Source organism: Merops nubicus, unplaced genomic scaffold, assembly GCF_000691845.1.
Source record: "Merops nubicus isolate BGI_N331 unplaced genomic scaffold, ASM69184v1 scaffold9603, whole genome shotgun sequence".
In the NCBI taxonomy this organism is placed as follows: Eukaryota; Metazoa; Chordata; class Aves; order Coraciiformes; family Meropidae; genus Merops; species Merops nubicus.
In genome coordinates, this window is record NW_008599588.1 from 32630 (window position 1) to 54952 (window position 22323).

At 40.7% G+C, this 22323-nt stretch overlaps 1 protein-coding gene across 1 annotated transcript in view; it reads left to right on the top strand.

The window, feature by feature from the left end:
• Positions 1 to 21622, top strand: part of FAM19A4 (family with sequence similarity 19 (chemokine (C-C motif)-like), member A4) — a gene marked incomplete at its 3' end in the record, with an annotated part of 50628 nt that extends 29006 nt beyond the window's left edge. The window contains exons 3-4 of the mRNA XM_008937445.1: positions 11718 to 11873; positions 21498 to 21622. Coding sequence (XP_008935693.1) covers positions 11718 to 11873; positions 21498 to 21622 — 281 coding nt within the window. The remainder of the gene's footprint in view (positions 1 to 11717; positions 11874 to 21497) is intronic.
• Between the last annotated feature and the right edge of the window lie 701 nt (positions 21623 to 22323).

Consider the following 22323-nt stretch of genomic DNA (forward strand, 5'->3'; position numbering starts at 1 on the left):
CTGACATTTTTTTTTTTTGAGAATATGTTCAGAAGAAACATTTTAAAATGTGCACACTGCAAGAGGAAAACCCCAATCATTTTAACTAGAGTGCCATATTTGTGGAAAGATAGTGGAACTAATGACAATTCTACCAGGTCACCTTTAGTCTTATTCCAGCAGGGGAGATGGTGGAGCATTGCTGTTAAAGTCAATGGCTCTTGGGGGAGTCCAGCCAGCACTGTGTAAGTTAATGGTGTGCCCTCTCCTGCCACCTATGGCTACTCCATTATCCTTGAAGCAGCCCTCAAACTCACAGCTTTAACAGGAACATCTGCTTCTCTCCCATGGTTGTTGCCATCATATCTGCAGTGGTTGTGACAGGGCACGTGCTCTTCACTCACCCTTGTTGCTCTGACCTTTCCTCTGGCTCATTTTTTATCCTCTACCTCCTTAATGACTCTTCTAATTCATCCCTGCATTTCCTGATAGTCTCATTAGGGCCAAGGTAAAATTCACCAGGTGAGGAAGCCTGTTGTTTTCTGGCAGGAATAAAAGTTTGTCAGATCTGACAGGCTAGCTGGGATACTTCAGAAAGACAATTTCACTACCTTGTGTCTGCAGCTTGCCCAGTTGTGACAAGTGTTCCTGCTGCAAAGGACAATCCCTTTCTTCTGTACTGAATGAAGTGTGTTCCCTTTTTTGGCTGGCCTGCTGTGGGGTGTGGTTTGTTGTTTTGGTTTTAGTTTTTTTTCTTTTACCAGGTTCTAGAAAGATATCCAAGTGTCTTCCTGCTATTTAAACACCTAATTTCCATTGATTTCAAATAGCTTTCATTGCCAACTGGACATCTAAAGGCTCTTGGGAATTTGTCTTCCCTTTTAATTTTACCTCCCAAAATAAATGCTCTCAGTTATCAGGGAGCAAATTTCCATCTTATGGTAGGAAAACCCATTCCAAATCCAATAATCTGCAAGAGTCAAGAGCCACCCTAGTCATCTGAGTGGTGACAGTGAGGCTGGAATGGGATTTGAGGATTAAAGTGTCAGACTTTCCCCCAGAGCTGTAATCTCTTTCTGTCAGAGCTGAGGCATGGTGTGGAGGGAGGCTTTTGATGTGCTCTCCAGTTTGGGTACAGGTAACAAGATACAGTAGCTTCTGGACCATTTTAATTTTTCACTTTAAGCTGAAGGGTTTAATGAAAATGGAAAATGTACCTAATTGTCATCAAGGACAAAGATAAGAATGGAAGAAGGGTTGGGTCCTCAGGTGGTTGGAAGGGGATCTGTGGGACAGGAATGTTATCACCTCTAGTCCTTCCATGTCTGAGAAGGGTCTGTTAACACTCTGTTTTTACAGATTTGTGTAGAGTTTTCACAGCAACTCACCTTGTAAGCCTGGGTGAAGTATCTTTGTTGTTGCTAGTAGCCAAATCTGGGTAGAACAAGCAGTATACTGACTGCAAAAAGTATTTTTGCTGCATAAGAACATAAAGTTAATAGGACAGTTAACATGTAGGAAATAAAGGTGAAAGATCAGCACAGGTTCTGTGCTGTGGCAGCACCCATGTACTGAGCACAGGTTCCCAGATTTGGCTCTCTGAACTATGCCTCTCTGGGATTTTCTTGGTTACAGGCTGCAACTGAAATGTCAAAATTTTAGATTTGCACCTTTATTCTTAAGTAAAGAGGATTAAAAAGAAAGTTGAGAGGCTCAAGAGATCTGCAGAAGCTTGAGAAGAAAAAGAAGTATTAATGGTGAAGCTTTGAACAAGAGTCATCAGTATGAAATAGAAAATGCACAGAGCCTCACAACTTCTGAATTCTGACCTTTTTAATTATTATTTTTATTGTTAGCAGTATGAGTCAGGGTTGTGAGTTATAACGTGGGCCTATGGGAAATTGCTGTTGGGTTCCTGTTCTCATTTTATGTGATTGTGACTATATTTTATTGCTGCCTTTTTCACTGTTACGATGTAGCATAAAATGATAGGCACTCTGCAGGGTTATTTTTTTCCATGTAAGGGGGAAAAAAAATCATTTAATAATAGTAACTAAAAAAAGTCTGTTTGCCTTCTGGAAACCTCACTTATGCTTTGCACTTACAGATATAATACTTAAAAAAGGTTAAGTTCAACTAATGGCTCAGCCACGCTGGATACAGTTTGCACATGCTGAAACCATTTAAAAGTGTTCATGCCACTCAGAATTAAAAATGCATTTGTGCAATTTAGTTTTATGACCTGTTATTGCTTAACTGGCAGCTGGATCTTATACTTGGACTGCTGCGATGCTTTCCTTGTCCATTCCATCGGAATAAACCCAGGAAAACCCATTACAGCTATATAAAACCTGATATAAAATGAGGCAAACTCTGAAAATAATTAATCAGTGGTGATCAAGACATAGGGGCTTTTCCGGGGATTAAAGACCAGCTGAGGAGCTGATGGCCTGGTGCCCAGAGCATTAACTGATCTGATTGCTTGTAACGTTCCTTGAAATTCCATTTGGCTGATTTGCCTATCGCATGAAAATTTCATCTCACTTCAGCAATGAAATGTATCATTCAAATTCACAGTCCTATCCACTGCTCCTGTTTTTTTTTTTTGCAAAAGGTAATTCTTCTAGTAGCAACAAATACTGCTGCATGATTTTAATGAACACGGAGCAATTAATGGAAAGAGAGATTCACTGCCAAAGTCAGTCTTTTAAATTAAGACTGCCAAACAGGACAACCAGGAAAACTTCCATAAACAATAACAGTTCATGACAGTGGTTATGTCTGGCTTTTTCTTGGGCAGACTCTCAAATGAGGGTTAACTAATGAACAATTATTATTTTGCCTACCTCTAACTGCCAAATTCACCCACGGTCCTATTACTTTAAAATCCCATAAAAGTGATTTCATTTAAGGAGGGAAACGCACCATTGTGTCTAAAAAATAAAACCCAGAAAAGCAGGTCTTTGTACCCTGTAAATTTGAGCTGTTTTGAGTACTGAAACGGAACAGAATTCAAGTTTCCTTGGTTGCCCTCCTCAGTTTTACCCATTAGACTTGGACATGAGAATAAAGATTCAATTTTCACTTGCAATGAAGAAAATGCTTCTTTCCGAAATATCTACTTTGTTTTCTGGCAACTGCCATTTACTTAACTGCAGAGCCTAATGACTTAGATGACAATTGCTGTTTCATATTCTCTAAACAAATACCATTCTTGTCTGATGAATGCTCTTGAGCTGGCTTAAAAATACCTCTAGCTTTTAGTAGATTACAAACGTTTATTTTACACAGTTAAGCCCCAAGCGGCCCTTTGATATTTCAGGTGATGGAGGAGTGCTTGGAAAGGCACAAAGCCTAATCCTGAAAATCTGTTTTGTTGCATACATGAGACAGGCTTAAGAGTTGATCTTTCTTTTTTTTCTTTCCTGCCATTTATGATGATGTTAAAGGAACTTTTGGCATGCCGTAGATGTGAAGGCGTAGGCTGTACAAGTACAGCACTGAGTTTGGGTGTGGTGAGCAGGTCCCAATGGCAGCAGGCTGCTGGGGACAGTGAGTTCACCTGGGCCCTGCTAGGGCTGCATCAGGATGGCTTCTGCCATTGATGTCTTGGTCAGGATGGCTTCTGCCATCCGTGAAGAGCTAGTTATGGATGTGAGTGGAATAGTCCTCCCAGTTTGTGGTCCCAGTATGCTACTTTTGCTTTCCTATGGCAAGAGCAACCCATTTTTAGAGGCCATCAGCCTTCACAATTGGGACAGAAAATGCAATTTTTGCTTACAAACTGGTGGATAGCCCTTAGTCTGACCTATATGGATGTCTGTGTGCCTGCTTTCTTCAGGCAAGCAGAAATCTCTCTAGGGATCTAGTTTGATTCTTTTTCCCTTTCGTGATAAATTTGTGAAGGAAGAAACAAATGAGAGAAAAAAGAATGGTCTGCATGTAATAGTGAGAATGAATACTAACAGGACATGAGGGAAATATTTCTGTATTATAGAGCACCATGATGTTCATTTGCTACAAGTTATGATGGAAAACCAAAGCTTGCCCTTGTATTTCTTTGCCTCACCTAAAACAGCCACACAGTAGAAAGTTTCCCACAGGAAATGGTTAGGACAACTTTACACCGAGGTACTTCACGAAGTTTTATGCTCTTAGATTTCATTTGTACAAGTGTTATGTGTGCTTGAAGCAGGATGAGTATTACTGCCTGGCTGAAAGGCAGTCCTTATTGATTAACTTCAGCGTGGCACCCCAGCAGGTAAAGAAGCTCAAGCTTTAATTTGTTTTTGCTTCCAGGTCACTCTTCATCCACCTTTCTTTTCATTTGCAGCAGCTTTTTCCTCCTCCTTGGTCCATTTACAGCACCTAGTTTGGTCTCGACTGTTTTGATTTATCGACCACTCAGATTTAATGCTTCATTCCTTGGAGATGTGTCAGTGCTTGTGTCTGATCTAAGGTCACCTATGCTACTTATTCCAGGGGACTTTAATCTCCATATGGATGTGACCTCTGACACTCACCAAAGAATTCACTGTATTACATGATTCACTCCAGCTGTGTCAGCATTTTCCTCCACCTGCACTGAAAGGTTATGCTTTTGATTTCATTAACTTTTTGGGTCTCATTATCAGGGTTTGAGGTCATACACCTTTTTTCAAATACACATCTAGATCCACTGCACTCCTAAGGTTCCTCTCAAATTGGTTGTTCATTTTGAGAGTTATGGTTCCCTCAGGTTGTCACTTCTTGCTCAGAAGAAGTCAAAGTCATTCACTGCTGGTTCCCAGGCTATCCAGTTAAGATGCTGATTGTGGTTTTGCACATGCCATGCTACTCACTTCCACAGCTGATGAAGCAAAAGGTCTGCTTGGAACAAAGGCTGTAACTGTATGGGCTGTGAGAAACTTTGGTTGGGAACCTGCACGTTGTGTAAACACCAACCAAAATTCCTTAATTTGGGAGATAATTGTCTTTGCTTGCTTGCTTGGTTACAGCCATGAGCTCTAGTAATCACTGTGCTGCTGTGCATTTGAGGAATGAGAGAGTAGTGGATTGCAAACTGGGTTCCTTGCTCCCTTTTTTTTGGGAGGGGTGTGTTGTGGTTTAACCCCAGCCAGCAGATCAATACCGTGTAGCCCCTGGCTGGCTCCTGCCTGCTCCCAGCACGAGGGGGAGGAGAAGCAGGAAGAAAGTAAAACCTCTGGGCAGAGATAAGGACAGTTTAATAACTACAATAAAATATCTCAATAACAATAAATATAATAATAGTAATAAGAAGGAATACAACAAAAAGAGAGAGAAATAAAATGCCAGAAAGAACAGTGATGCACAATGCAGTTGCCCACCACCTGCTGCCTGAGCAGTGATCCCCGCCCCAGGGGAGTGAACTCCCCTCAGTTTATATGCTGAGCACGATGCCCTGTGGTTGGCAATATCCCTTGGGCTAGTTCAGGTCAGCTCTCCTGGCCATGCTCCCTCCCACCTTCTTGTGCACCTGGTCATTGGCAGAGCATGGGAAACCAAAAAATCCTGAATTTAGGATAAGCACTCCTTGGCAACAACTGAACCTTTGGTGTGTTATCAGCATTACTCTTTCCTTAAACCCAAACCACAGCACTGTACCAGCTCCTAGGAAGAAAATCAACTCAATCCCCAGCCAAAACCACGGCAAAGTGCTGCATCTTGCTTTGCCAGTTCTCATGGGCAGGTGATTATGAGAAGGTGTTTCCTGTTTGTTTATCCATAGAGCAGCTGAACTGGCCTTTTGTGGCAGCTCTGGGCTCTCTCTGAACAGTCCCTTACTGCCAACAAGTGAGAAGGTAAAGCTTTACAGGTGAAACTGGACTGAATTATGTGTGCAGAAACAATTTATGAGAAAGTATGCATATATTTATTAAAAAAAAATATTTTATATCCTTGAGGAAGGAGAGCATCTAAGTGAAGACCTTGACATGAATGTGAAATTATTAAAAAAATCCAGTGGCTGATGGAATGCTAGTAGAGAAAAACTCTACTGAAGTTCTCAGCCTAGAAGATGGTGTGTTAATTTTATACTGCAAGACACTTTTAGCTTCTTCTCTTGAGAAGAGATGTTATCTTTAGAAACACCCCTTCTACCCTTTCCCCCTCCAAACAACCCCATGAGCTGGAGAGGTTCTCACAAATATGTTGGGAGAAAAAAAATGTGAAACATAGAAAATGTTATTTTCTTTAATATGTAGTCTTTTTCTAGGAATATTTACCTCTTGGTGTGTGCTTCTGTGTGTTCATATAACTTTAAGCAAAAGCCAGCATGAAATGACAGCGTAACAGATGATGAACTGCCACCAAGCTTTTTAGAGTGCTTTCCTCTTCCAAGCAGCATCAGTGCTGACTTCTAAACTTACTTGTTTCTCTGCAATATTAGGTTCCATAGTCATTCATCTTCCTATTGACACACAGTCTCTTACCCTTTAAATAAATGATGCAGTTGATTTTGTGCAGACCAAGCTTGCTGGTTTTGAGACTTGCTGAAGGATGTGCTGAGCTAGGATCATATTGTCCTACTGTCTAGCTGTGCTGCTCTCAGAGCACTAGTTGCTTTCTTCATCAAAGAGGGCAGCTTGAGAAATGGAGATAAAAACTCCTGTAAATGTGTCTTTTCCATATGTTTCTTAGCTAAGAAATGAGAAAAAGAAGAGATTATTCAGGATTTCTGATAAAGGCATGCTGCCTGCATGTACATTGCATTGAAAGTATTCCTTGGGAGTGATTAGAATTAGTCACAGAGATGAAATGGATGTGGACAGAATTGGCTAGCAAGCTTCTGAAAGCCTTCCCCTTTCTTTGATATTTCCCTTGTAGTTTTGAAGTACATCACTGTGATGTTTGATATTTTATTAACAATAATTGTATTTCTCTCTTTTCATTTGAGGAGTTCATAGAGTTTTAGAAGCATTAATTGCATATCTGCCCCCTGACTTCTATGAAGAAAGAGAAAATAAGGTCTTGTCAAATATGGTAGTTGGAAAAAATGTATTAAACAGAATAAAGAGTTCAACGGTGATTATTCAGTCAACTCTACTGACAACACTTGTGTTGGCTTGTAATGTGCAAGCTTAATAACTTTCTAGTTTGTACTTTCTTGTTCTTCAGAGATGACAACTGCCTTCTGAAAACTGTGAAGGCTGCCAGCAGCTCTGCACAGTCTACAATATTCTGGGCTGGAAAGCCAAGAGAGAACAGGGAAGGCATCACAAAGCCTTTGCGTGGCCAGCCCTTGGGGTCATTAAAAGGCATTCTGGACTTGGGCACCTGAGAGCTGTTATTGTCTGCAGGTATCTCATTAGGAAAGGCAGCAAAATTCGTAGAGAGCATCCTGGAGGTTGCTTCCATGAGCAAGCCCTACCCCATTATGTCTGTGCCCTGCATGGAGAGATAGGGAAAGTATCCTTGGTGAACTTGAATAGCTGCAAAGAAATTAGGATATGGAGAGCAACACATGTGCCCAACTTCTGATCAGAGCTAACCCAGAGTCACATAGTTTTCAGCATTCATCCTCTGTCCTCCACAGTGCCTGGCTGGGAGACCTTCCCTCTTCTGTATGCAGGGGGTGTTCTGTGACAGGAGCCTTTCTCTGGTACTGCTGCTGACAAAACCTATCTCTCCTTAGAGAGTTTCTTATTTAAATGTGAAGATGTAACTGAATTTGAAGTGCAAATATTGACAGCTCTTAAGTTGCAGATCTCAATAGGTTTACAGGTGGAAAGCTATGAATTTATGGGCTTTTTATAAGTGAGCCCCAAGGGGCTTTGCTCTTCATAGCCTGGCTTTCTCCCTGTCTCTCACTGCAGTTCTCCCTGAAGTGGCTTTCCTGATGTGTCCAGTGTAGAATTCACTTACTGTGATCTTCACACTTTACAAATTCTTCAGTTCCTGCTCCTCCAATGCCTTAGCTTCCTGTGAATCCATTGAGTATAAAATATTTTAAGGCTGCTCTTGAGTTTTTCTGTCATTATGCTTTCAGCAGTACCTTAAATGCACTTCAGACCTGAGATGAAGGTTTATCTAGTGGAAGATGGAGATCAGAATGTGCAGGACAGCATTCTTGTATTCTTTCTCTTTGCTATGTTTGGGCACCTGAATGTAGATGCAACAGGTTTCAGTAGACCTAGCCAGAGAATAGACTGAGTTGATGGCTAGTTTTTAAGACATTTTGTGTTTTCTTAAATCTGAAAGCTACTCTGCAGACTAAGTCCTTGTCCTCTACGTTGAATGGTAGGAGTTGGAAGGGACTTCTAGAGAGATCATCTAGTCCAACCCCCAGCTAAAACAGATCCACCTAGAGCAGGTTGCCTGGGATGGCATCCGGGTGGGTTTGGAATCTCTGCAGAGAAGGAGACTCCACAACCTCTCTGGACAGCCTGGTCCAGGGCTCCATCACCCTCAAAGAAGTTTTTCCTTATGTCCCAATTACTGCACATTAAGAAGAAGAGGACAGAAAGCTGGTGTGTTAACACTTAGCATTTGCTCAGCACCTGCTCCCAGATGTGTCTGAATATTAAGAAGCAACGCGGGTGGTGTTCAACTGAACCAGAAGTGTTAAGATGTGCGTGAAGGAGCAGAGGAAATATAGCTGTGAACATGTAGGAGGGGAAAGACTATTACAAGGGCAATCCAATTAATGCAAATGATGCATGCAGATGTCTTTGGCTTTTTAATACCTTTGGCTGTTCTGTTCCATAAGAGCTGCGTGCTGGGGAGAAGGGAGGAGAGCACTGTCTTCCTCTGCGTGGCAGCAGTACTTTCAAAACTCAGCATCCTCCCCCTGGCAGCAGGTGAAGAGGGGACACCTCCTCTCACCTGCTTCTGTAGCTGCAAAGCAGGAGTAAGTGTACAGTAAAACAGCTACTAAACCAAAGGATGCATTCATGAGATAATTTAATTTTGCCTTCTGCAAACATCTGTGTGCCTGTTGACTCCTGGCACTTCAGGGGAGTACTGTCACTGCTTTGAAATTCAAACAAGATAATTGAAAGTGAGCCCCAGGTTTTTTAGGCTGTATGCTCAGGGCCAACCTGTTTGATTTATTTTGCTATTGACTTAACAGGACTGTTCACCTAAAGGAAGCAGGATTTGAGCTTGAAAATAGACATTCTTTCAGCTACGTATTGATTGTTGGAGCTGGATCTAGTTCATCCTTATGATGCACCCTCTGAAAAAAATGGCTTCTACTCTTACCTTGGCATCTGATGTTTGGTGAATAATGACTTTAATTAAAAAGAAGACCTGGTGGCTTGGTCTTTCAGATGAGATACCTGGCACCCTTAAGTATGTGGCCTGAGCAGTTCCAAATTTTTGCCTTTTCTTCCCTCCCTTATAAAATCTCCTTCTCAAGAGACAGTCCACGCTGTGTTCCTGCTCTCCTGAAGTGAATAGAAATTTTGTTGTTGACTCTAATGAATGCAGGACCACCACTCTATGCACCATAGGAAAACAATGGAAATTCTCCCTATTAACTCCAAGCAGTTTTGACTCAGGCTGTAGACCTAATAAAGAAATATACTTTGTTGAATTAACAACCTCCTTTTACAAATTCTTTTTTGTCAGAGCCCCATGCTATCTGCTTATTACCTTCAACCATTGTCATGTGAGGTCTTTTTTAGAGAAATACTTTGAAATGGAGTGGCGTGGCCAATTTAATTTTTCCTATTTGTCTGTGTTCCATATTGACTCCCAGGGAAGCTCCTGTCCTACCAGCTGGCAGCTGCTTCTATTTCTTTTCATGTTTATTATGATATGAGTATTAGGTTCTTGCATGAAAACTCATAGTCTGCCAATAAACTTATTCCAGTAGCTATGTAAGATACTTTTATGCTGTCTTCAGCATTTTTCCAACTTTCTGTAAAATACCTTATGCATTTTTCTGCAGTAGCATATTCTGCTTAAAAGTACAGTGTACCTTTTCCCCTCAAAAATACCCTAAAAAAACCTCAGCATATATAATGTGTTTTTACATGTTGAATGCACAAACAAAAGACTAAATTTCCTTTCCAGGATTCCATGTACATAGTTTCTTGCCCTCTGAGGTTGTTGTGAATACAAACTTGTCAACAAAAGTCAGTCAGCTGTGTTTGAAATACTTGTGAAACCAGAACACCCAGAGCAAAGGATCATTACCAAGCCAACCTTTTGAGAAGTTATATATTTAGTTGAATACTCCTTTTTTTTTTTTTATCTTAACAAAAGGTTTTTGAAGGTTAATATTTCCCACTTAACTCATAAAAACTTCTGCCCCAAAATGACAGTGATCTTACTCACTCAATATGGATGTAAGCCTGGTGATATTGCATCAGACCAATCTCCAAATTCTGTGTCTGGTATTAGTAACAGATAATGTAAAAAATCAGGAAACCAGAACAGGGCAAGCATGGAGTGAGTAGGAAAGAGGCCAATCCTCCAGGGTTGCCACTTGGAGCAGTGTCTGTTCCTGAGGAGCACTCTCCCTTTCACCTTCCTTTCCCTTTGATATTGCCCACACCTATGTCTGTACTGTAGTCTCCTCTCATACAAGGAGCCTGTACTGCTTTAATGGTGAATATTTTTATTATTCTCAGCGTTGTCTCTCTGTCTAGCTCACTTATTAAAAAACTCACCTTGCTCTGTAGTGCTGTTAATTTACAAGGTGCTTTACAAACACAGATAAGAGCCATCCAAGGCTCTACTCTAAATAAGATGAGACAAATGCAGGATGAAGCACTTGAGGGCTGTTCAGGAGAGTGAGGACATGGAAATGACTTCTGCAAAGAGGAGAAGGGGTTTATGAAGTGAAGTGTCTGAGAAAGGGTTTTAGGCAGGGCAGAGAGTGAGTTTGGCAGAGGAGGAAAACAATCAAGTGCAAGGAGCAGTGGGGCAAAGATGTGAAGCCAGGAAGAAGGAAAGGAGAGGAATGGAAAAGTAAACTCAGAGAAATAGGGGACAGTGAATTAAGAGGAAAGGCACTTGAGAGGAACATAATAAGGTAGAATATTTATCACAGGATTCTTCAAAATACCCTGGGAAAGAACTTGAGAAATCCAAATAGTTTTTTTTTTTTTTTCTTTTGACAAAACCTATTTATGATAGCTTTTCAGCCAACCTTGTTCTTAGCCTGCCTGTGATGATAAGCATAGTAAGCAGCACTGACAAGTTGTTACATTACAAAGTTTCCCTATTGTTTAAGTCTCCTCTGCATTAAATATTATCCTGTTCATTGTGCCCATGTATGAAGGGCAAGAATTAAATATATAAAACCAAAGGCAAGAGAGGAATCCAGAGAAGCAGAGAGTGTGTTGTGTCTCTGTTTGTTTTCTTGTCTAATCCATCTAATTGACTACTCCAATCACCTTTTCTCCCTCTGGCTTTGTAAGGGCCAGGGAAGATGGATTGAAAAATTGACTTGTTCTGATGAACTAATCTTTATGAGGAAGAATATTATGTGGTGCTTAGTGACATGGTTTAGTGGTGGCTTGGCAGTGCTGGGTTTACGGTTGGACTTGATGATCTTCAAGGTCTTTTCCAACCCAAACTGTTCTGATTCTGTGAATGGAATAAACTTGGGGAATAAGACAGATCCTACAAGATGCTTTGCCCCTTCATCTTTGGATTTAAACTGGCGTTTGGGAGATTCAGTATCTTGTAGGACTGCATGAAGTGGCTTTATCTTTATGCACTGACGTTTTGCTTTGCTTTCCATCACTCACCTCTGCCATTCCTAGGCCAGCACCAAGTCAAGCAAGGGACGTGTGAAGTTGTAGCAGTGCATCGTTGCTGCAATAAGAACCGGATTGAGGAACGATCCCAGACTGTCAAGTGCTCCTGCTTCCCAGGGCAGGTGGCTGGGACAACGAGGGCTCAGCCCTCGTGCGTGGAAGGTAGGCAGCCTGCCGCTCGCTCAGGCTTCGTTAAGATCGTTTCAGAAGTTTAGTCTCCTTGATTGTTTGACTTCCCACTGCCTCAAAAACGTAATCCTTCCTTTTGTTAATTTTGGAAACATCTCTGTGCGCTGATGGTAATGAGTCTGTGCATAAATCTGGGTGTAATTAATCCTCTTAATATATGTACTCGTCCATTTCGTGTCTGTGTCAATAAAACTTAATATTTTCACACAAGAATTCTCCTTTAAAACATGTCTGAAAACAGCATAAGCAAAGGAATTCAAGCTTGTGATATTAACCCTTCCAGTTGTCTTTAGGTTTAGTAGCTTGGGTAAAAATTCACTAGATAATAAATGCAGCCCTAAGACTGGGCACGCAGAGATGGTGCTGGAACATCTGATTTTTGAGCAGTGGACATGAGTGTTTCAGTGATGCCCCATGTCTGTTCAGTTCCAAGTGTTGTAACCCCAAATATGTGAGAGTTTGGAGAGCAGAATATTGCTGCACAGGACACAGTGCCTGAGCTAGGACATCTACCTGATGGAGGGAAAATGTGGTACAGTTGCCTTAGTCCACCACCTTCCTGGGTAGATGTTGAAATCCTCACAGAGCTCAGCGTTGCCATCCTCATGCTTTTAGCAGTATAACTTATTTGAAATTCATTTGATTATATACACCAAAGTTAAAATCTCATCTTGATTGTAATGTTGGCCAGGATGAGGTCTGGCTGTATAAAACTTGTCTCCCTGAGGCTCACTGTGCACCTCGTGCCACTATTTTCCTCTCTGCCTTAGCAGCAGTTCAGAATCTGTGAGCTACCTGTCTTCCTTTTCCACCACCAGAATCTATTCCCTAGAGAGGCTGCTGCTCTTGTTAACTTAATTATTCCAAGACAGATACTTTATTTTCTTTTTTTTTTCTAAGAAAAAGTCTAAGCTACCAGATCCCCTATTTAATTAATTTATAAGCATTCTGTTTTTATTCTGTTCCACAGAAAAATGCAACCATTTCAAGTTAAACGTAAAACAAAGGCTTCAAACTCCAATGTTTAATCTAACGTTCAGAGATGTTTGATTTTAAATAAATAAAATCCTGAATATATGTAACTGACTTTTTTTTTTTTTTAAGCTGTTATCTGTTTGGAGAACCTCTTATTTAAGGATATAAGGTTGGGGTATTTTTTTGAATGCTTGTCTTTTCATGCCTTATAATTCAGGAATACAATCAACTTTAACTGTGCAATTTGCTAAGTAGTTTTCCTGTCAGATCAGAAGTACCTTCTATATTTTTGGATGACACATCAAACTGCAGCAATACTTTTAAATACAGCAGATAAAAGTCAAGCATTGGTTTAAACTTGCTTAAGGATTACAAAGGTGACACTGGCATTCTAGGACAAAAAGACATAAATGCACGATGCTTATGCACAAAGCTTAACTCAGTGCAAATAGCTGCTGAAAGAATTTGGTAGCTGTGTTTTCTTCAAGTCTAGTTGAAGTGAAATACAACAAAATATTTCGAATGCAAGATTTGGGTTTCTAAAGTGGAAGCCTTTGATTCCCCCTCACCCCTTTAGGGTGATGCTTTAGCATCCATCGCTTATTTTTGTGAGCATCTGGGACTACAGTCAGTTGCTGTAGCACAGGAATGATAGCTATCTTTCTTTAGCCTTGGGATTAGATGTGTTTTCTCCCACTTTATACATACCTTTCAGTAGGTTTCTGCAGTGGTTGTGTCTTGAATTTGCATGTTTCAGTCGGGTACAGAAGTTTCATTTTCTTTTCCAGCACCTTCTGACTAAATTCAGGGCTGTTTAATTTACCTATATTTTGCCCTGAGCCTAAAGGGAAGGATATGCCCGAAGCACAGAGTTACTTTTCTAACCAAAAGAAAAGATTTTATACCACAATTGGCTTGTAGTAGTCTTCAGAAGTATTTTCTTTGAACTCCAGAGCTTATCTAGCAGTAATCATTTACATTGTCTCTGTGCTGTTGGTCATGCATGGCATACACAAGGTGGTTGGTGCCATGGACACTTCCCTGGGGACCCTGTTCCAGTGACCAACCAGCTTCAAATTACTTATGTGCTAAACTGTGTCTGGACAAAATAATAAAACCAATGTAGTTTACATTCATTGAGTCTGTGTCCAGAAAGTACCACCCACCTGTTGTGTCAGACTACCCAATTTCTAGTCATACACAGAGAGAGATGCTTTTACCTGTTGGAATTCTTGGTAAAAATAGCTTAGTGCTTAGATTTTATAGCAGATATGATTAAGTATGTTCTATTTGGATGTAAAAAAATAGGTTCTGTTTGGATTTTAGCCTCCTTTACACACACTTGAAAGGAAAATAACTCTGTGCAAGTCATGGTGGAAAACCACAGTAAGAAGGATGAAATCAGTCTCTTAGGTTGACATTGTGTGTGAACTTTTCAGGGTTTGCATGGTTCAGCTCTTCTTGGGCAGCACCAAAAAGGCAACTGGAGTAGAGTAAATTGGATTGTATTTCATCTTCTATGCAGAGTAGCAGCCCTTATAAAGCTATTGGAATGTAATTATGTTTTCCTTTCTTGACCAAACAAATGGATGGTTATATAATGAAATGATTAGAGTTAATTTTGTTGAGATCTGCATGATGATTTTACAATTTGCTGCTTCTTGCTATTTTTAAATGTAGGTCAAATTTCTCTTTCAGTGTTAACAACCCAGGAAACAATGAGTTGGTTCTAGCTTTCCTTTAGGCCAGGCAGGCATATCACTGGTCATAGATTGTAGATATTTCATGAGAAATTAAGGCTAGAAATAGATTCTCACAAAATATGGAAGACTTCAAAGGTCTGTGACTTTATCAAAGTTTAGACACATTACCTGCTATTCTGTTCTGGCTTCAAACCTGACATTTGAGCAGCTTGCTGCTGTAAATTTTTTTGATTTTTTTTTTAAATTAAAAACATAAAATTAAAATAAGCCTTTCTCACTTGAAAATTATATAACTGGGTTTAGTGTTTTACAAGTTTTTAATTTAGTTGGGTATTTTTCCTTCATTTTCTCAGTCTTGCAGCATATGGATTTCCTGACCTAGATCCCACTGCACTTCAGTGACAGCTTGTCTGTTAATTTGGGTGGGGGTAGAGCCTAGTTCATCAAACAGAGCTCCCTGTTGATGAGTATTCTGCCCTTTTGTATATATAGGCCATGAAATAGGCTTATAAAGCCCATCATCATGGTTTTTAGGCTACAGTCATAGGCCAGCTGGATATTTACATTCTGAAATAGACTGACAGATGCTAAAGAATTTTACACAAGGCCAGATTTAAAGCAGCAGTTTATTGGCAGCACTATATGTCAAGACTAAGCCTTGCTCAAAGAGGTAGTAAATATGCATAATATTCACAATTACTAAAATCTGTGGAAGGCCCCCTGTTTGAGCCAAGTCAGAATGAATGTTTGCATAATTACATTCAGGCATACACCTACACAGAGAAGTGAGATTTTTTTTTTCTCATTATATGTGCTAAGAAGGAGACTAAGTACTTGTGTTAGAGAAGAAATGATAGATATCCAGGTGAGTTCTAAGGAAAAGGTGTTGAAGTGGTGCAGAAAGGAAAGTAAAAGCTAGTTAAATCTTGCAAGTACATAAAGTGAAAGTCCTAAGTGCCTTGATTGCTACAAATCAGTCCTTTTCCTTGTGTGGTAACACCGTGTTGTGGTGCCTAACAAACATTTATAGAGTGCTTTGCATTGCTAGAGTGCTTTTCATCTTGGAAACTTTGAATAGTGGTAGTAGGAGCAGTCAAAATACTTCATTTAAAAAGATGGATATGAAGGTGTAAATCAATGTTGGTTACAGGCTGAGATCTTCCTAGCATTTTTACAAGCACAGTAAAATCACTCTTCGTAGCCTAGATGAGAGTATGGGGCAAGAACTCTTTGGGTGAGGATTTTTTTTTATCCTTTGCCCATTATGACACACTTATTTATAGAATCGTAGAATCCTTTAGGTTGGAAGGGACCTCCAAGATCATCAAGTCCAACCATCCAGGCAACACTACTATGTCCTCTGCTAAAACAGATCAGAATCTGTCAGGGTTGGAAGGGACCACAAGGATCCCCCAGTTCCAACCCCTCTGCCATGAGCAGGGACACCTCCCACTAGATCAGGCTGCCCAGAGCCTCCTCCAGCCTGGCCTTAAAGACCCCCAGGGATGGGGCCTCGACCCCCCCCCTGGGCAACCCATTCCAGGGTCTCACCACTCTCCTGGGGAAGAACTTCTTCCTCACATCCAGCCTGAATCTGCCCACTGCCAGCTTTGCCCCATTCCCCCTAGTCCTGTTGTTACTCGATATCCTAAAAAGTCCCTCCCCAGCTTTCTTGGGCCCCCTTAAGATCCTGGAAGGCCACAATAAGGTCACCTCAGAGCCGTCTCTTCTCCAGACTGAACAGCCCCAACTCTCTCAGTCTGTCCTCACAGCAGAGCTGCTCCAGCCCTCGGATCATTCTGGTGGCCCTTCTCTGGACACGCTCCAGCAGCTCCACGTCCCTCTTGTACTGGGGGCTCCAGAACTGGATGCAGTGCCCCAGGTGGGGTCTCACCAGAGCAGAGCAGAGGGGGAGAATCACCTCCCTCGACCTGCTGGCACACACTGATGCAGTCCAGGACTTATATAATTACATTTTGGATGCATCCAACAAGAAACTGTCATTTATGTATTTGAACTTAGTTGTGAAGCAAGCGTTGGCAAACAAAAAAGGCAAGACTAGTTCTGTACACATGTATACCTTGTTTTCCTGGGGCTATTTGAACTTCCAAGTACAGGCTGATTTGATACTTTGAGAAATGTTGCCACAGAAGAATCAAGCCACTAAACTAATAAAAAAGCAGAGCCTGTAAAAGAAAGTGTTTAAATATGCAGAGAGGATGTACCACACAGCCCGTGTACCCTGCCTTGAGTTGTAGCTATGCTGCTTGATTGCAGCTATAGAAAATTCTGCTTAGCAAAGGTCAACCCGTTCTTCTGTCAATGACTAAATTACATTTAAAGTAGTCATGAGATTTTGTTTATACCCATTTTCTTTATGGAAATAAACATCCTTGAGTAAGTACCTCCAGCTTGCCTAACAGCTACTGCCAAGGAGATAAAACATTAATAACTTTTGTCCATAGAGTAGATATCTTAGCTAAGTGCATTAAATGCCTTTAAGCAAGTCATCACTAGCCAAATCATCTTCCATCCAGGCAATTGTGTTAGTCCTAGAATTTATGAAGAGGAAACACTCAGACTGGGAAAGATTTGAATGGGACTAAAGAATTGTTTAAGAATTTTCTGTAGGGCCAAAGAACCGCAGTGAAGAAAAAAGACAGTTCTGGCTGAGAGCCCATCTGGATTACAGACTGAAGGGAAGAGAGCATATAGAAACAAGAAAACAAAAAATCAATACATAAGAAATAGATAAAAGAAGAAATAGCTGAGAAGATTTCCCTCCCACTGTTTTTGAATGGATTTCAGAATACTTGAGAATTCAAAAGCACGCTAATGCTGTGTCAGTACTCAAAGAATAAAAGGAAACATACATTAGAATGAATAGTGAAATGAAAATTTATATGTTAGAAAGCTTAATCTGGTGGATTTTTCCAGACTAAAGACAGTATGAATTTGCTTGTTCAAATAGAACACACAGAAATCCTGAAAAAAATAATAGTAGTATGTGAAATACTGACATAGCTACTGCTGTGGCAGATTGACGTCACAGTTCTTTTGGGTAAATAACAGGATGGGGGGTACTTTCTAACTTATTAACTAAAGAAGGTGCTAACCAGCAGCTACTGGGATTAAACTTTTCCATGTTTCATTTTGTTTGTTTTTTAATTCTGACTCTGGGCAGTTTAGAGTCTGAACAAGATTGGCTAATAGATCTCTGATTAGTTGTTGTAATTCCAAATGTATTCTAGAATACTTGGGGTATGCCAGAAAAGCATGGGTATTGTGCCAGTTTTGAGAGGATAGACAGCATGGTCTAGATACTTAGGGACAACAGAGGTTGATCTCAGTCCTCTATGAGTAGCTGAGAAGCTGAGATGAGTGCAGACTCATGTGGCTTTTGGAAAAAGAGATTTGCCAGACACAACTGATTTCATTTGCTGAGGAGTTTTCAAGCCTAGTACAGATAGTTTCTGGGTTAATAAATGTAGGCTGATGTTTTCCAAGTTACCTTGAAAGATCATGTATAGTTTATGCAACTAAAGATTTGGTTGCTAAATAGGTGTGAGGATTGAAGACTTATTTTTTGTAAGCTATTTAGTTTTGAGCCACATGCCATTGTGTGCATTGCTCAGTGTCAAAACCACATCTCTCCCCAGAGTCATCACTAGGAAGTGGTAGTCAAATGGCACATACCTACCAGGATTTCACAGTGCTTAGCTCTGCACTTGACACTTTGCAACATTTTTAGCAGTGACCCAAAAGCAAATATAGAATCTCTTCTCACTGGTTTCATCTGGTGGGGCGAAGGAGTAACTGATGAGAAGCCCAAGGCAATCGCCTGGCATAGTCCTCCTCACAGGAAGTGGAACCTGTTTGAAATAACTGCATTAGTAAAGACAAATGCATTGCAAAGCAGAAGGTGTTCAATCAGCTCAGCTTATCAGGCAGAAGGTTGAGAAGTTACTGGATTGCAGGATGTTTAATACCTTCAGAGGGAGAAAGTGATGATGGCTAACAGGTGCTGTAATGTAAGAGAACAAAGCAGTATGGAAAATGAAGAAAAGTAAGACTGTGTTTCATCCTGAGATTGTGTAAGAAAAAAACAGCAATGGGAGAAGTTGGCTTGGAAGACACTGTGTGGCCAAAGACAGCTGGGGACACAGCACAGGGAGTTGTGTGAGGTGAGATGAGATGAGGTATTGACACCTTTTGGCTTTACTCTCCACAAACCTACTGTTTCCGCAGAGTCATGTTATCTAGGGAGCAATGTCAGCAGGAGATTTTGGCTGGTTTCTGGCTGATTTCCAGCAGATCACCTGGCTATTGCCAAACTAAAGCAGGCTCCTTTCCCTTCTTGAGGGTGGTTCTGTAGGAGAATGACATAGCTGCTCTGATTTTTTTTGACAACTCATCTGTTGAAACCTCTCCAAGAGTGCCTTGGTGTGAAAAGAAGAGGAAGCCTTTATATCCTCCAGTGGTTTACACAGTCACAGGGACAACAGTTAAAGAACTCCAGCTATGAAGATGAGCCTAAGTCTCTGATGGAGAATTTTAAAGGACTAATCTCAAGGGTGTGTTTGACACAAACAGCTGTAGCCAGTTAGGACATATAGATCAGCAAAGTGGACATTACAAACTACAAAGGAATTGGACAGAAAATGGATGTAAGAATTAGTGGATTGCTACAGCAAAGAATTGAGGATTTGCTGGAAGCTAATGGAATGAGATCTGTATTAAGTATTTCAAAGTGTTGCCATTACTCCAAGGAGAGGTGTCTGCACAGAATAGAAATGACTCAACAGAAGGGTAGGAGTCACTTCCTATGAAAATGTCTAAAGAAGAGATGAATGTAAGGGGAAATATGGAGTTTATTAAGAGCTTGTGGCTCTTGTTTGGGTTACAGATTGTCTCAGCAATGTTTCCCATTCACATCTGTGTGTGTTTTAATGGAAGATGGTGCTGCTGGAGATCACGGGCCAGTTTCACCATCTTCAAGTCCACATCAACCAGGAAAATGCATGGGCACAATTGGTCCAGGAAGCTGTATGAACCTACCCATGTGCTGCACTTTTGGCCAGTCAAATAGTGCCTTTGTTTTTTTTAATCAGGTGTTAGGAGCAGGTTGATGCAGGTTGTATAGATAAATAAAAGCTGCCATGTTTGGTGCATTTTCTGTGGTCTCAAAACATATTGCACTCAAAACCATAAGGAAAAGGTTGGATCTAAGGAGTTATCAGAATGACTGAGACACGAGGGGTTCTAGGTACCTGCAGGAGACAGATGAAGTGCTTTTCAAGGTCTGAAGTTAAACTTAGGGGTTTTGGGTAGCACTAAATATGTGAAAACACATTCATGTGTCAGAGTGCAGGTGAAGTCTCAGCCTGTCACTGCATCCACACTCACAACAGCAGATCTCCTGCTTGCTTAGGGACCTCTGCACGTGCTGTCAGACCTCTTGAATCTGGCCTTCTAGGCTCGTGCATTTACATGATATAAATGTGGTATAGAAACTGAAACAAATTTAGAAAGCAACAGATTTAAAACAGACTTATGTCTGGATTGGAAACGATCCCTCACCTCCTAGGAAGCTCAGATGTGTCACGGCTTAGGGTCAGGCCCCCAAACCAGGACAAGTTTCACCCATTTTGTCAACAATTAATCAGCCTCAATACAAATTAGCTAAGATCCAAATGACTGCTGTTAAGGAATCATTAATTTATTTTATATTTTTATGAACCTGACAGAATAGTTTATAGAAGACTAACTGATGTTCCAAAAGTGTATTTTTCATGGTGCTTTTCACGTAGGCTTAAAGTGTAAACCAAAAGTAACTGAATGAACATTTCAGCAATGTCCTGATGTCAGCTTGCCTGCTTGTCACCCTGATTTGAAAGCTGCAGATGTATGAATCTACCTTGAAATTAAAAGGAAAAAAATTGCTTTACAAGAAGTAGACTGAATTAGTTTTGTTCGTCTCTCTTTGGATGTGGTATCTTCTAAAGCATGCAGTTCAGTATTTTGTGCACATAGTAGCATAATGCAAACTGAGTAAAGCAACATTTTAAGCTCTATATTATTTTGAAATCCAATTTAGATTATGCAAGATTGTATACTACATAATAATTTTCTGGGATTTGATGAATCCTATGAACAATGCGAACATGAGAAATGCATGCAGATGTTTGCAGCTGCTTGTGGGAAAGTGTATCTGTTGTTCACAGCAAGGTTATAAAGACATGACTACATGTGCAAAAGTAACAAGCATGGTCTTATTAATGGAAATTGGCTTAAGGGCAGAAAATTAACAAATTTGCACATAGAAGGTGTCCTGCCTTTTTAGTCTTCCAAACGATACTGCAAAACTCCCAGTGTAACTGCAAGTAGATTTTTAGTTAATAATCTAATGCTTTCCAGTGTTGTCCACAGACCTCACACACTTACATCTCTGTGCAAGTCTGTTTTCTCAGCCAGTGAAGGGAGAAACTGGCCTTTCTTCAGCCAGTCTCACATATGCACATCTGGGTTAAACAAGAAGCTGTAGGTTCGTTCTGCCTTACAGCAGGTGCTTGACTGAAGCACCTAAATGGAGGAGGCAAGTCATCTCTGTAGTCAGTGGAGATGGAAAGGCACTTCCAGAGGTCAATTAAAATGTTAGAGTCACTCTCTGGTGGTGCTTGCCTGTCTTCACCATTTGCATGTGGCATTTATCCTTCTGTGTGCTAGGGAAGTTTTTTAGCCACATTTTTAGCTCAAACACAATCAGTGTGATTAGCTATTAAAGCAGTAACTGCTGGTTCTACCTTTTGAAATCAAACAGCTCAACACTGCACAGACAATATCCCTACTAAACCTAACAGTAATAATAATTAAAAAAAGATGATTGTATTCTGTTTTTCTTTCCCCTTTCTTTTTCTAGCTTCCATTGTCCTACAGAAGTGGTGGTGTCATATGAACCCCTGTTTGGATGGGGAGGACTGTAAAGTGCTACCAGACTATTCAGGTTGGTCTTGCAGCAGTGGAAATAAAGTCAAAACCACAAAGGCAAGTACAGAGATCACCTGTATTTAAAGGTGGCAGTCTGCTGATAGCACTTGCTTGTTATGTTGCTTCTGTGGGTGTGAGCACCAGTACTGGACTCCCCTCAGTGTTTTGGAAAGTGGTGATTAGTGCAGTTCTTGTCAGAAAGGGAGATGTTTGATGAGGACTGGCCCTTCAGTGCCAGCCTAGTTAAACTATTGGGTACTGGAGCTGAACTGAAGGTGGCCCTGCTTCAGTCTTTAGTGAGCAAAGAAACCATTCCATTGTGACCAGTGCTAGGGGGATGATCACATTCCAGGATCAATTCTTCAATTTGCAGATGGAGAGCATAGATCCAAAGCTGTTACCAGTGCCACTTGAAGTTAGATTCCTGTGCTACTGGAAAGCCCCTTTAGCTTTTGAAAGAAGCAGCCTGTCGTGAGCAGTTGCACTGATGTCAGTGGGAACAGTGGGACAAGGAGCATCACTGAAAATCAGGCTGATTTAGGTAATTTCTAATTATAGACCATCTTGTAGATGGCTTGTTTAAAAAAAAAAATCCCACAACTTTGCTATGCCAACCTATTTATTAATTAATAGCCAACAGAGAGAAAATATCATGTCCTCTGCCTGCTCAACAATCTAAAATTCATTCAGTGCATTGCAGTTCAGCAAGTCCTAGCAAACTGCATATCTAAATATATCATAAAACAGGAGGGTTCAGC